Source organism: Entelurus aequoreus, linkage group LG06 (genome assembly GCF_033978785.1).
Source record: "Entelurus aequoreus isolate RoL-2023_Sb linkage group LG06, RoL_Eaeq_v1.1, whole genome shotgun sequence".
Lineage (NCBI taxonomy): Eukaryota > Metazoa > Chordata > Actinopteri > Syngnathiformes > Syngnathidae > Entelurus > Entelurus aequoreus.
The window spans coordinates 25,145,677-25,160,659 of NC_084736.1; the positions used below are offsets into that span (position 1 = coordinate 25,145,677).

General features: G+C 37.5%; 1 protein-coding gene across 1 annotated transcript; it reads right to left on the reverse strand.

The window, feature by feature from the left end:
- Nucleotides 1–7,686: 7,686 nt before the first annotated feature.
- LOC133652023 (phosphoinositide-interacting protein-like) lies at nt 7,687–8,586 on the reverse strand. The gene is made up of 2 exons (XM_062050330.1): nt 8,562–8,586; nt 7,687–8,484 (listed from the first exon to the last, which is right to left on the reverse strand). The coding sequence occupies exon 2, from the start codon at nt 8,476–8,478 to the stop codon at nt 8,071–8,073; it is 408 nt and encodes a 135-aa protein (XP_061906314.1). The 5' UTR covers nt 8,479–8,484; nt 8,562–8,586; the 3' UTR covers nt 7,687–8,070.
- Nucleotides 8,587–14,983: the final 6,397 nt, after the last annotated feature.

The window sequence follows — 14,983 nt, forward strand, 5'->3', positions numbered from 1 at the left end:
GTGTCTTAGTGACGTTGTGTGTCATTCCGTCTGTGTTATTATGTAAGTTATTGTTTTTTTGTGTCTTAGTGTTGTTGTGTGTCATTCCGTCTGCGTTATTATGTAAGTTATTGTGTCTTACTGTTGTTTTGTGTCATTTCATCTGTTTTAGTGTGTGTTTTTGTGCCTTAGCATTGTTGTGTGTAATTCCGTCTGTTAATCTGTGAGTTATTGTGTTTTTTTGTGTCTTAGTGTTGTTGTGTGTCATTTCATCAGTGTTGTGTGTTTTAGTGTCTTAGTGTTGTTGTGTGTCATTCCGTCTGCGTTATTATGTAAATTATTGTGTCTTACTGTTGTTTTGTGTCATTTCATCTGTTTTAGTGTGTGTTTTTGTGCCTTAGCATTGTTGTGTGTAATTCCGTCTGTTATTATGTAAGTTATTGTGTTTTTTTGGGTCTTAGTGTTGTTGTGTGTCATTCCGTCTCTGTTATTATGTAAGTTATTGTGCTTTTTTTGTCTTAGCATTGTTGTGTGTCATTCCGTCTGTGATATTGTGTGTGTTTTTTGTGTGTTAGTGTTGTTGCGTATCATTCCGTCTGTGTTATTGTGTAAGTTATTGTTTTTTTTCGTCTTAGTGTTATTGTGTGTCATTCCGTCTGTTATTGGGTGTGTTTTTGTGTCTTTGTGTTGTGTGTCATTTCGTCTGTTATCGTGTGTGTTATTGTGTTTGTTTTTGTGTCTCAGTGTTATTGTGTGTGTTATTGTGTTTTTTATGTCTTAGTGTGGTTGTGTGTCATTTTGTCTGTTATTGTGTGTGTTATTGTGTGTCTTTCCATGTGTGTTATTGTGTCATTGTTTGTTATTGTGTGTCATTCCTGTGTTATTTTGTGTCATTCAGTGTGTTTTTGTGTGTTATTGTGTTTAAATGTTATTTTTTGTCATTCGGTGTGTCTTAGTCTGTGTTATTGTGTCTTAGCATTGTTGTGTGTCATTCCGTGTGTGATATTGTGTGTTTTTGTGTCTTGTCTTGTTGTGTGTCATTCCATCTCTGTTATTGTCTGTGTTTTTGTGTCTTAGTGTTGTCGTTGTGTGTCATTCCGTCTGTGTTATTATGCAAGTTATTGTGTTTTTTTGTGTCTTAGTGTTGTTGTGTGTCATTCCGTCTGTGTTATTATGTAAGTTATTGTGTTTTTTTGTGTCTTAGCAGTGGTTGTGTGTCATTCTGTCTGTTAATCTGTGAGTTATTGTGTTTTTTTGTGTCTTAGTGTTGTTGTGAGTCATTCCATTGATTGATTGGTTGAAACTTTTATTAGTAGGTTGCACAGTACAGTACATATTCCGTACAATTGACCACTAAATGGTAACACCCAAATAAGTTTTTCAACTTGTATGGCTTGTTGGTCCACGTTAATCAATTCATGGTAAATTCAATTCATGGTGTTGATGTGTAAAAGTGTGTTAAATAGATAAATGATAAATGGGTTATACTTGTATGGCGCTTTTCTACCTTCAAGGTACTCAAAGCGCTTTGACACTATTTCCACATTCACCCATTCACACACACATTCACACACTGATGGCGGGACAGTGTTGTGTTGTATAGCCACGTGTGTGACAGTATTGTGTTGATGTGTAAAAGTGTGTTACAGTGTTATGTTGTATAGCAGTGTGTGTGACAGCATTGTGTTGATGTGTAAAAGTGTGTTACAGTGTTATGTTGTATAGCAGTGTGTGTGACAGTATTGTGTTGATGTGTAAAAGTGTGTTACAGTGTTATGTTGTATAGCAGTGTGTGTGACAGTATTTTGTTGATGTGTAAAAGTGTGTTACAGTGTTATGTTGTATAGCAGTGTGTGTGACAGCATTGTGTTGATGTGTAAAAGTGTGTTACAGTGTTATGTTGTATAGCAGCGTGTGTGACAGTATTGTGTTGATGTGTAAAAGTGTGTTACAGTGTATGTTGTATAGCAGTGTGTGTGACATCATTGTGTTGATGTGTAAAAGTGTGTTACAGTGTTGTGTTGTATAGCAGTGTGTGTGACAGCATTGTGTTGATGTGTAAAAGTGTGTTACAGTGTTATGTTGTATAGCAGTGTGTGTGACAGCATTGTGTTGATGTGTAAAAGTGTGTTACAGTGTTATGTTGTATAGCAGCATGTGTGACAGCATTGTGTTGATGTGTAAAAGTGTGTTACAGTGTAATGTTGTATAGCAGTGTGTGTGACAGCATTGTGTTGATGTGTAAAAGTGTGTTACAGTGTTATGGTGTATAGCAGTGTGTGTGACAGCATTGTGTTGATGTGTAAAAGTGTGTTACAGTGTTGTGTTGTATAGCAGTGTGTGTGACAGCATTGTGTTGATGTGTAAAAGTGTGTTACAGTGTTATGTTGTATAGCAGTGTGTGACAGTATTGTGTTGATGTGTAAAAGTGTGTTAGTGTTATGTTGTATAGCAGTGTGTGTGACAGTATTGTGTTGATGTGTAAAAGTGTGTTACAGTGTTATGTTGTATAGCAGTGTGTGACAGTATTGTGTTGATGTGTAAAAGTCTGTTACAGTGTTATGTTGTATAGCAGTGTGTGGGACAGCATTGTGTTGATGTGTAAAAGTGTGTTACAGTGTTATGTTGTATAGCAGCGTGTGTGACAGCATTGTGTTGATGTGTAAAAGTGTGTTACAGTGTTATGTTGTATAGCAGTGTGTGTGACAGTATTGTGTTTATGTGTAAAAGTGTGTTACAGTGTTATGTTGTATAGCGGTGTGTGTGACAGCATTGTGTTGATGTGTAAAAGTGTGTTACAGTGTTATGTTGTATAGCAGTGTGTGTGACAGCATTGTGTTGATGGGTAAAAGTGTGTTACAGTGTTATGTTGTACAGCAGCGTGTGTGACAGTATTGTGTTGATGTGTAAAAGTGTGTTACAGTGTTATGTTGTATAGCAGCGTGTGTGATAGCATTGTGTTGATGTGTAAAAGTGTGTTACAGTGTTATGTTGTATAGCAGCGTGTGTGACAGTATTGTGTTGATGTGTAAAAGTGTGTTACAGTGTTATGCTGTATAGCAGTGTGTGTGACAGTATTGTGTTGATGTGTAAAAGTGTGTTAGTGTTATGTTGTATAGCAGTGTGTGTGACAGTATTGTGTTGATGTGTAAAAGTGTGTTACAGTGTTATGTTGTATAGCAGTGTGCGTGACAGTATTGTGTTGATGTGTAAAAGTGTGTTACAGTGTTATGTTGTATAGCAGTGTGTGTGACAGCATTGTGTTGATGTGTAAAAGTGTGTTACAGTGTTATGGTGTATAGCAGTGTGTGTGACAGCATTGTGTTGATGTGTAAAAGTGTGTTACAGTGTTGTGTTGTATAGCAGTGTGTGTGACAGCATTGTGTTGATGTGTAAAAGTGTGTTACAGTGTTATGTTGTATAGCAGTGTGTGACAGTATTGTGTTGATGTGTAAAAGTGTGTTAGTGTTATGTTGTATAGCAGTGTGTGTCACAGTATTGTGTTGATGTATAAAAGTGTGTTACAGTGTTATGTTGTATAGCAGTGTGTGTGACAGTATTGTGTTGATGTGTAAAAGTGTGTTACAGTGTTATGTTGTATAGCAGTGTGTGTGACAGCATTGTGTTGATGTGTAAAAGTGTGTTACAGTGTTATGTTGTATAGCAGCGTGTGTGACAGCATTGTGTTGATGTGTAAGTGTGTTACAGTGTTATGTTGTATAGCAGTGTGTGACAGTATTGTGTTGATGTGTAAAAGTGTGTTAGTGTTATGTTGTATAGCAGTGTGTGTAACAGCATTGTGTTGATGTGTAAAAGTGTGTTAGTGTTGTGTTGTATTGCAGGGTGTGTGACAGCATTGTGTTGATGTGTAAAAGTGTGTTACAGTGTTATGTTGTATTGCAGGGTGTGTGACAGCATTGTGTTGATGTGTAAAAGTGTGTTACAGTGTTGTGTTGTATAGCAGTCTGTGTGACAGTATTGTGTTGATGTGTAAAAGTGTTACTTTGTACAGCAGTGTAACAAAGTGTGCGACAGCGCCCAAGTGTGTGTGCAGTGTAAACATTGTGTTTGTCGAGTCAACAGTCAAACCGGTAAAGTCGGTGTCACGTGACGCGGAAGCAAAGCGCAAACATGACTAAAACTACAGAACCAAAATTTCAGACATGTTTAGTTTCGTCTTCCCTTCAGAAAACTTGTTCGCTGACGAGGAATATTTATTAAAATAAACATTAGTAGTAGAAATGTTTGACACAATATATATCATCTTTAACTTAGTCCTTGGCGTGAAAAATTAGGACACGTGTTGATAAATGACGACCATTTGAAACAGGAAGTGGTCACGTGACGCGGAGATGAAATGTTGATTTACATGACGTCACAGCCGTTCTTCCTCCTTGCGGTCCTCGTGGTCATAGCCGTCATAACGCTTATAATCTTCATAAGCGGCATTGTCGTAGGCCGTGGACTTGCCCCACGTGACTTTGCCGGCCTGGTGGGGGGCGGTGGGGGTCGCGACCCCGGCGTCGACGCCGTCGTCGTCCGCGCGCTTGACGCACGCCGCGGCGGCCATGTCGCGCGTGATCCTCTCCGAGATCTTCCTGACCAGGCGCGCCAGGCCGCTGCGCTTCCTCCGCGGCTCGGCGGCGGGCCTGACGTTGCCCGCGTACCACATGACCCAGAAGGCCAGGCTGACGAAGATGACGAGCGCGCCGCTGAAGATCAGGAAGTCGCCGTAGAAGCGGCCGTCCGCGCGCACGTCACCGAACACGCCAACCAGGAGGATGACTAGCCCGATGACGTCACAGGCCAGGCCGGCGAAGAAGAGGGGCGCGCACTTGCCCAGGAAGACCCTGACCGCGTCCATGCTGGAACACCTGCGCCGGAGTAACGGGGGATGCTCGGCGCCGCTCACCTGCAGCCTGGCCACGCCCACCGGCAGCAGGGCCGCGCCCACCAGACAAACAAGGTGTGTTCCGGAAGTAGGTAACCAGAGACGGGGAGGGTGACGCAAACCAGAAAGACCCCTAGCAAGGGCACCGATCTAGAGATGTCCGATATTATCGGCCAATGAATGCTTTAAAATGTGATATTGGAAATGATCGGTATCTGGTTTTTTTTATTATCGGTATCGTTTTTTTTTTTTTTGTTTGTTTTTTAAAAAAATTAAATCAACATTAAAAACACAAGATACACTTATAATTAGTGAACCAACCCAAAAAAACTCCCTCCTCTATTTAAACTCATTCACACTCATTCACACAACATGGTTGTGTCTTTCTGTTATTAATATTCTGGTTCCTACATTATATATCAATATATATCAATACAGTCTGCAAGGGATACAGTCCGTAAGCACACATGATTGTGCGTGCTGCTGGTCCACTAATAGTACTAACCTTTAACAGTTAATTTTACTCATTTTCATTAATTACTAGTTTCTATGTAACTGTTTTTATATTGTTTTACTTTCTTTTTTATTCAAGAAAATGTTTTTAATTTATTTACCTTATTTTATTTTATTGATTTAAAAAAAAAAAGGACTTTATCTTCACCATACCTGGTTGTCCAAATTAGGCATAATAATGTGTTAATTCCACAACTGTATATATCGGTATCGGTTGATATCGGTATCGGTAATTAAAGAGTTGGACAATATCGGAATATCGGATATCGGCAAAAAGCCATTATCGGACATCCCTAGATCAAACCCATGACCTTCGTATTGTGAGGCACACGCTCTGCCGTCATAAAAGTCAACTAGTGTAAATAATATCAGATTTATTGATCGTTTTAATAACATGTATTTATTTAGTGCAGTGTAGAACAACGAGCGTTATAAACGTACTCACTCATGCACGCAAGAACCGGAAGTGGAACCCTCCTGGCGTAGGACAAGTCTTTGGGGACACACACACACAACTTGACGTCCCACGAAAGTTCATCAAAGAATCGACTTTTTCCCGGGCTTTTCTTTTCGCAGCGCAGAAGAAGAGTAGAGACAGGAAGTGACATCACGTTAGCAAAGTTAACATTTTATGCTATTGTTTTACTTAGGCATCATTATGGCTTTATTTGGAAGCCCCACCCACTTTATGATTTTTTTTTTTTAAACGATTTTTATTCTTTTTTAATCAAACTTAAATTTAATTTGATGCATGTTTTGTAACGATTTTTATTCTTTTTTAATCAAACTTAAATTTAATTTGATGCATGTTTTGTAACGATTTTTATTCTTTTTTAATCAAACTTAAATTTAATTTGATGCATGTTTTGCGACTTGTCCAGGGTGTACCCCGCCTTCCGCCCGAATGCAGCTGTGATAGGCTCCAGCGGTAGAAAATGGATGGATGGATGGATGTTTTGTACTAAGTACTGAGTACTTTTGCACTAAAATGTTATTTGAAATCAGTTTAAATAAATAATTTCATTGATTTATTAACTAACATTTAAATATATTAATTGATTAACACATAAATAAGCGTATATTGGATTTGAGTACAACTATTTATTAACTCTGCTCACTAATCATGGCTTTATTTGGAGTCCCCGTCCATGATGGATTTTTAAATTCATTCATGTGAAGCTATTTTATTATTTTTGAATCCAACTTGATTTTGATTGAATGCATGTTTTTGGAAATTAAATTGTATTATTTAAGTTAATAAGTAAAAAATGAATATATTTGATAATACATAACAATATACATAGTTTATATTTAATTAGTTTTGTAAATAAAAGTTTCAATTATTAATTAACACATAAATACATTTATTTGATCTCAGTACAAATATTTACTAACTCTGCTCACTAGTTATGGTCTTATTTGGAAGCCCCACCCACTTAACGACTTTTTATTTTTTTTATTTTATAATTTTTTAATCAAACTTGAATTCAATTTGATGCATGTTTTTGGAAAATACCTTTTATTATTTAAATGAGTTTAAAAAACAACAACAATTTAATTACTTTATAACTAACTTTTAAAAGTTTTAAATAATTAATTAATTAACACTTAAATACGCGCATTTGATCCGAGTACAACTGTTTGCTAACTCTGTTCACTAATTATGGCTTTATTTTTAAGCCCCGCCCACTTTATGATTTAAAAAAAAAAAAAGTTTATTGATGTAAAACGATTCTTATACCTTTTTAAATCAAACTGGAATTTATTTTGATGCTTGTTTTTGGAATACAAATGTCATTATTTAGATTAGTTTATAAAATATAATCCACTTAATTAATGTATAAACTAACAATTAATGTATGCAATGATTCACTTAATTAACATATGAATAAGGGTATTCGATTTGACTATTTCCTAACTCCGCTCACTAATTATGGCTTTATTTGGAAGCTCCGCCCACTTTATGAACTGTTGTAATTTATTCATGTGAAAATATTTTTGTACTTTTTCAATCAAACTTAAATTTTATTTGATGCATGTTTTTGAAAAACACATTATATATAGTCTGTCTATCTGTGTTGGCCCTGCGATGAGGTGGCGACTTGTCCATGGTGTACCCCGACTTCCGCCCGAATGCAGCTGAGATAGGCTCCAGCACCACCTGCGACTCCGAAAGGGACAAGCGGTAGAAAATGAATGGATATATATTTATTTATTTATTTTTTGTTGTTGTATTTTTTGTAATTTAATTTATTTATTTTTTATTTCAATTTTAATTTTAATTTTAATTTTAATTTTAATTTTAATTTTAATTTTAATTTTAATTTTAATTTTAATTAATTAATTTATTTATTTATTTATATACCAACATGTAAATGTATTCAATGATTATTTTAATATTTACATAAATAAGCGTATTGATTTGACTGCGTGGGGGAAATGTGCCTTTATATTCTTAGCAGTGACAGAGCAGGAAGGTACTAGGAATAAGTTTGCAGTAAAATGTCATGCATTTATTGACATTTCACATTCCTCACGCAACACGACGGCGGGGTCCTGCGCGCAGCACGTGATGCTGGCTCCACTTCTCCTTACACTTGCACCACCCACTCCAAAAACTGTGGCCACAGCTTGACCCCGGAACAGACTACAGACCGTGCTAGTCCTCCTTGGCGTCGAGGCGGCGGTCAAATGTCGAAGGCGGGCTGTCGGTAGTAAGCCAGCGGCTTCTTCACGCCGGAGCGTCTCCGGTTCTCCTTGGTGATGGGGATGAGGACCACGCCCACCACCAGCACCATCAGGCCGATGGAGAGCAGGGCGGGGCCCAGGAAGTTGCTCACCTTCCTGCTGTGGCCGGCGAAGTAGAAGCCGCTGATGATGACGCCGCACACCAGCAGGCCGCCGCCCGTGGACATGAAGTGGATGGGGAACCAGAAGACCTGGCAGCGGCCCGGCGGCGTCTCGGCCGTCCAGAGGGAGTCGCTGCGGGACAGAGTCAGCACGGTGCTGTCCGTGCGGCTGGGCGGCGTCAGCTGGTCCCGGGACTGCGACAGCGCGCACTCCCCCAGCGGGATGTTCTCCGGGCTGCCCGTCATGGCTTCCTGCCGAAGGAGCGAGGAGAGGGCGTCTCACCTTTTGACCTTTGACCTTTGGCGCGAGCAGAGAGGCGGGGACCTACCTTTGAAGACGCCGAGCCAGTGTGATGCGACCGCACCAGAGAAACCAGTAAGAGTCTGACGGACGCTTCCCATCCTCTTCATCATCCTCCTCCCCCTCCTCTCTTCCTCTTCCTCACCCCCCCACCCGCTGCCCACAAGACCTCCATCATGGACTCAAACATTCTGACTGACTCAGCTCTTCTTCAGGAACCACCATGATGATGATGATGATGATGATGATGGAGGAAGGTCAGCTCACAACTTGATTGATCGCCAAACAGCCCTCAGCCATCATCAATACAGTGTGTGCGCGCGCATGTGCGTAACCAGACACCATGACGTGTGACACACTTAAAACCCACTAATATTCTTTTAGACACGCAACCGCGTTATTTCGCTTTATAATATGAACAAAAAAAAAGTTGTTTTTGTCGGGTGTGGAACGTGCGCACACACGCTGCCACTTTTCGTTCTGTCAATGAACTCTCCTGTCAAAACTTCCGTGTCGTCACACCTGCAATAGCGCCGGTAGTCCAGCAGAGGGCGGCAGCGACACATAGTTGACTACAAAATAAGAGCTGGCAAACTATGAGGGAAAAAGACTAGATTTTAGGACAGAAAATACAAAAAAGTAGTGAAATTATCTATTACATTTTTATTATTCAATTTTACTTGATAAGACTAAAATACTTAAGATTTGTATATCTAGAAATGAGGATGTTTTCATTGTATTCTCGTCTAGTCTGACCAGATGTGATGAAGCCTACATGGACGAGAGGAGAAACGTCTTCAAAGACGAACTAAACAGTCCAGTTGCGATCGATTGAATGCCCCGAAAAGACTATAAGTATTTTATTCTGAAACCAAGCATTATTCGACTTGTACTTTTTAAATTAAGCATCATCCGGATGTTGCAGAATCTCTAAACAAGATGTTTTATGTAGGGGGAAACCAAAATATCTCATTTGAATAGTTATTTTGCCAATATTAACATTTTAAAACCATAATAGCCAAAATATAACATATCATTAGAATATTTTACGGACTTGTATACTAGACATGAAATACATACTGTACATTTATATTGGTAAGAGAAAAGAGATTGGCTGACAAAAAAAGCTATAGAGATGTCCCTGTTTACAATAATATATATATATATATATTTTTGTTGTTGTTGCAAGCTAACTAAATAAATAAAGTGAAACCCAAATTATCCAATTGAAATGTGGATTTTACAATAAATTAAATTGTTAATGAAATAAAATCCAAAATATAGAAAAGCCCCTAAAATGCCGACTTCAATGAAGGAATTTGAGTTGTTTTGGATCAGCCCAATTTAAAAAAAAAAAAAAAAAAAAAAAAAAAAAATATATATATATATATATATATATATATATATATATATATATATATATATATATATATATATATATATATATATATATATATATATACACACACATTAGGTCAGAAAAAAATACAGAGGCTATTTCATCCCTACAAGCCTGTTTCGCAGATTTCCCTGCTCTTCAGGGGATTATTCTGCCCTGAAGAGTAGGGAAACCTGCGAAACAGGCTTGTAGGGATGAAATAGCCTCTGTGTTTTTTCCTGACCTAACGTATATTCCGCTCTACCCCGGTATTGAGCATAGTATAACCACAGAAACTGATAAACCACAGAAACCTCAACTATGTATATATATATATATATATATATATATATATATATATATATATATATATATATATATATATATATATATATATATATATATATATATATATATATATATATATATATATACATATATATATATATATATATATATATATATATATATATATATATATATATATATATATATATATATATATATATATATATATATATATATATATATATAAATAATTGGGCTTATCCAAAACAACTTAAATTCCTTTAATGAACTCAGTATTTTAGGGGCTTTTCTATGTTTTGGATTTTATTTTATTTCATAATTCAATGTAAAATCCACATTTCAATATATATATATACACACAGTATATATCAGTGGCGGGCCGTGCGTTTCCCACCTAGGCCTTCAGTGATGTCCGACTTCAATGATTACCTCTAAAAATACCAGAATTTATGTCACCACATGACCATTGCTGGAGAAATACTATACAGGAACACATTCACGCACTACTGTGCGTTGGATCAAGTCAACAGTGTACAAAACAGGTTATTTTCTGGCGCATTTAAACATCTATAAATCAGCAATTAAAACATATCTTATGTGGTACTGTCAAAATTAAAATGGCAAAATAACATATTAAAAGGGAAAAAATAAAGAAATAAAATATTTGAACTCACATTTTGTAGCACCCATTCGAGCTTCCGGGGTTGGCCGACATGGTCTCACAATATGTAGTTTCCCTTTAAATATCCTTCTTGAAAATGGCCTTGCAAATACATGTGTTGTCTTGCAGACGAGGTGTCTTGGCTGAGTTCTTAAAGTTTACTCTACAGCGTGCTCGTCAGTAACATCCAGCTGCATGGCTACATTCAACAACCTAAATGGGGCTACTGCGCATGCGCTTCACTACTGTGGCATGCTGGGTAATGGAGTTCTTATGTTACCCAGCTCATAACATCACAATATATATCTGCCACCGAATCAATGTTTTGTTCTCCTTCTTTGTGGGTCAACACTTCCTGTTTCCTGCTAAGTTGCAACTTGTAATTGGATACTCACTTTGGAGTGACAAGTGAGTATCCAATCACAGTCTTGTTAACGTCAGGCTACTTATATAGGCTACTGTCAACAACTTGTGATCTGATTGGCTATCGCAACTGTCTATCAACTGTATGTCCCCGTTCACTTACAGTGCACAGACGCCCGCATTGTTGATTCTGAAGGCTCCAGGCAGATTTGGTACAGCATGGCAACATAAGCAAGCTGAATTCTGATTGGATAAAAACTCTATAAACTAAAAACAACAGCACTGGAAGGAGCATAATAGGACATGAAGAGAATATGAATACTTTTATATATTTTGGGAAAGTAAATAAAAAAATAATTTTATCTTTAATTATGATCATGATTTCTGGTTATGTTAGGCCAGCAGAGAAGGCCTTGCTGGCCCTGACGGCACACCACTGACATATATGTATATATATATATGTATATGTATACCGTAATTTCCGGACTATAAGCCGCTACTTTTTCCCCTCGTTCTGGTCCCTGCGGCTTATACAAGGGTGCGGCTTATTTACGACCTGTTCTTCTCCGACACAGACGAAGAGGATTTCGGTGGTTTTAGTACGCAGGAGGAAGACGATGACACAATGATTAAAGACTGACTTTTCATATACCGGTAGGCTGGTTATTTTGATAACGTACAGGCGAGCACTTTGTATTACTTTGCACCGTTGTATTATTTGTACTCTGCACGAATGCTGTTCGCCATGTCAAAGATGTGAAAGTTTGATTGAATGATTGAAAGATTTATTGTTAATAAATGGGACGCTTTGCGTTCCCAAACAGTCATCTCTGTCCCGACAATCCCCTCCGTGGTAGCAGGAACCCCTATATACTACGGTAATTACATATCAAAACCCTGCGGCTTATAGTCGGGTGCGGCTTATATGTGGAGCAATCTGTATTTTCCCCTAAATTTAGCTGGTGCGGCTTATAGTCAGGTGCGGCTTATAGTCCGGAAATTACGGTATATATATATATATACAGGGGAGCCGAAAAGGGGGGGGGGGGGGGGTAAAGGAGACGGATTCTCGGGGCCCATGATGGAGGGGGGCCCAGAGAGGCCCCTAATGATGATGAAATTATAATGTTGCCGCTGTGTTGGGGGCCCTGTAATTTTCATGGGGCCCAAAATCCCTAGCGGCGCCCCTGTATATATATATATATATATATATATATATATATATATATATATATATATATATATATATATATATATATATATATATATATATATATATGTATATATATATATATATATATATATATATATATATATATATGTATATATATATACATATATATATATATATATATATATATATATATATATATATATATATATATATATATATATATATATATATATATTACTAGGATATGTATCTGGATGTGTATCAGACACTCAATTAGCCAATAAGAGAAGTCAAAAGAAACACTGCAAGTTTTCCTATACTAGCAAGCACCTGAACTCATCATCAGTTGCACCACGTGACTGAAAAAAACGCGCCTATTAAAATAAACTATAAAATATTTCCAATATAAAAGCTTTTTGAGAACATTCATCCATAAAATTTATCAATTATTAGATTTTTGTTCCCTGTTTGACCAAAGTTTTTGTTTTTTTTAAAGCAAACAATTAAGCCTCTTATGGTTTGAAATCACTTTTTTAATAAATAGCAACAGTTCAAGTAGGTAAAAACAAATATGTTTTATTTGGATATGATAGAGGCACTGATTTTAAAGTGAAAGTATTTATATACGTATATATATATATATATATATATATATATATACATATATATATATATATATATATATATATATATATATATATATATATATATATATATATATATATATATATATATATATATAATAAAATAATACATTATTGAAATGGACTAATGTAAATATATCTTCATCTGCTTAGCAACTGGACACTAAAAGAGCTAAAGTTTTTAATTTTCCTCTTTAAAATTACACATTCAATATAATATAATAATAGGGACGAGAGGCAGAAAATGGATGGATAAAACAATATGATACATACATATTCGTTCTGTTTTCAACAGTAATACTTTCAACTTTGTATTTTATTAGGTACACTCAATAAAGAATAAACAAAAACACATCAGAAAAATGACCGGAGCATCGTAGTCATGGCAACAGCCTTATAACTGTATGATTGTCTCGCAACCTTTGACCTCCCCTTGGGGGTGTTCCGCAGTTATGACATCACAGCCCAACTGAGAGGAGGCGTGGCCTGTTGGGGTTTAAAGAATAATAAGAAGTTTTCCTCCATAACACAAAAAATATGAGAGTTTGAATGGTCCATATTGCCCAGGTTACCATGGCAACCAAGCTCTGAGTCCTCAGGCGTGAGGCGTCCCGCCGGACCAGCGAGCGCGGCGGCTTTATTAACTCAGCGCATGCTAATTCAGCAGCTAGCCATCGACGCCATCGATCATTGGGGTCGTGCGTATCCAGGGCGACGCCCCCAAAGCTCCGATGGGCGGGGCCTCACATGGAGACAATCGGTTGTATCATAATTCAAAGTGCTCAACTTCTTTTTACACTTGTATCTTTGCAGCGTTCACTCTGTTGCCATGACAACGCTAATTTTTTTTTTTTTAACAGTCCTTATCCACAAGCTCCGCCCCCCACGCCGGCATCAGCTCTAGCATGGGCCGCATCGTTTTACTTCTTCGGAGGTCAGCGGTCGGACTTCTTCTCGAGAGGCTCCGACCAATCAGGAAGCACTTCCTGTCTGACACCTTCGACCAATGACAGCATTGACAGGGGGTGAAAAAAAGGTGCAAAGTTCACACTTCTTCCTGGCCGCTTTCATCCAAAGGTCAACCGAGCCGACAGTTTATGATGTGTGACATTTGGACGCAGGATTCTTCATTCAAGCGGACACAAATAATAAAAAAAAAAAGAAAAACAATTTCACTGACCTTTGACCGTTTGGATGAACATCTGAAACGTGCTGGTCAATAAAAACAGGAGAAAACATCAAAGTAAATGCGTTTATTTCTTCTAAAAGAGCGATCAGAACCATGACTCAGCACAAAGATGACAGGAAACAGGAGGACGAGCTGATTGGCTGAACACAAGGAGGGGGCGGAGCTAACGACACCCCCCCCCCATGGAGTGCAGCCTAGTCCTGACTTACGTTCTATTGGTACCGAATGAACAGAACGTTTTGTTCAATGGGAATATATTTAATGTTGGCAGGAAGGACCTCGCAGTTAGACAGCGTCTGATTGGCTGTCAGGTTCTGGCTGGTTAGAACAGAGGAACCGAACAAAGCGAACGGCACAAACGTAAACAAATATATGCAGATGTATAAGGTCCATGTGGGCGGAGCTAAATGGGCAGGGCGGAGCTTTATCGAAGTTGAAATGTGTATTAGGAGAAAGAAAGGTTCTCGAACAGGGGTGTCCATTTTTGACAAAAGGGCGTAAAACAAAACAAAAACAAAATAAATCCCGATCTACAGATTTAAGTGTTTAAAATAAAAAATTAAAAAATCTATGACTTATTTTTGACACTTTTATGAGTGGGACCCTTTTGGTTCCCCAAGAACTTTAGTGGGAATTTTTTTTTTAAACATCATTTCTCAAAAAATTATAATGAAATAAAACCAATGTTGTTATGAATTATTGACCAATTCAAAATAATTTCTAAAATGTTTT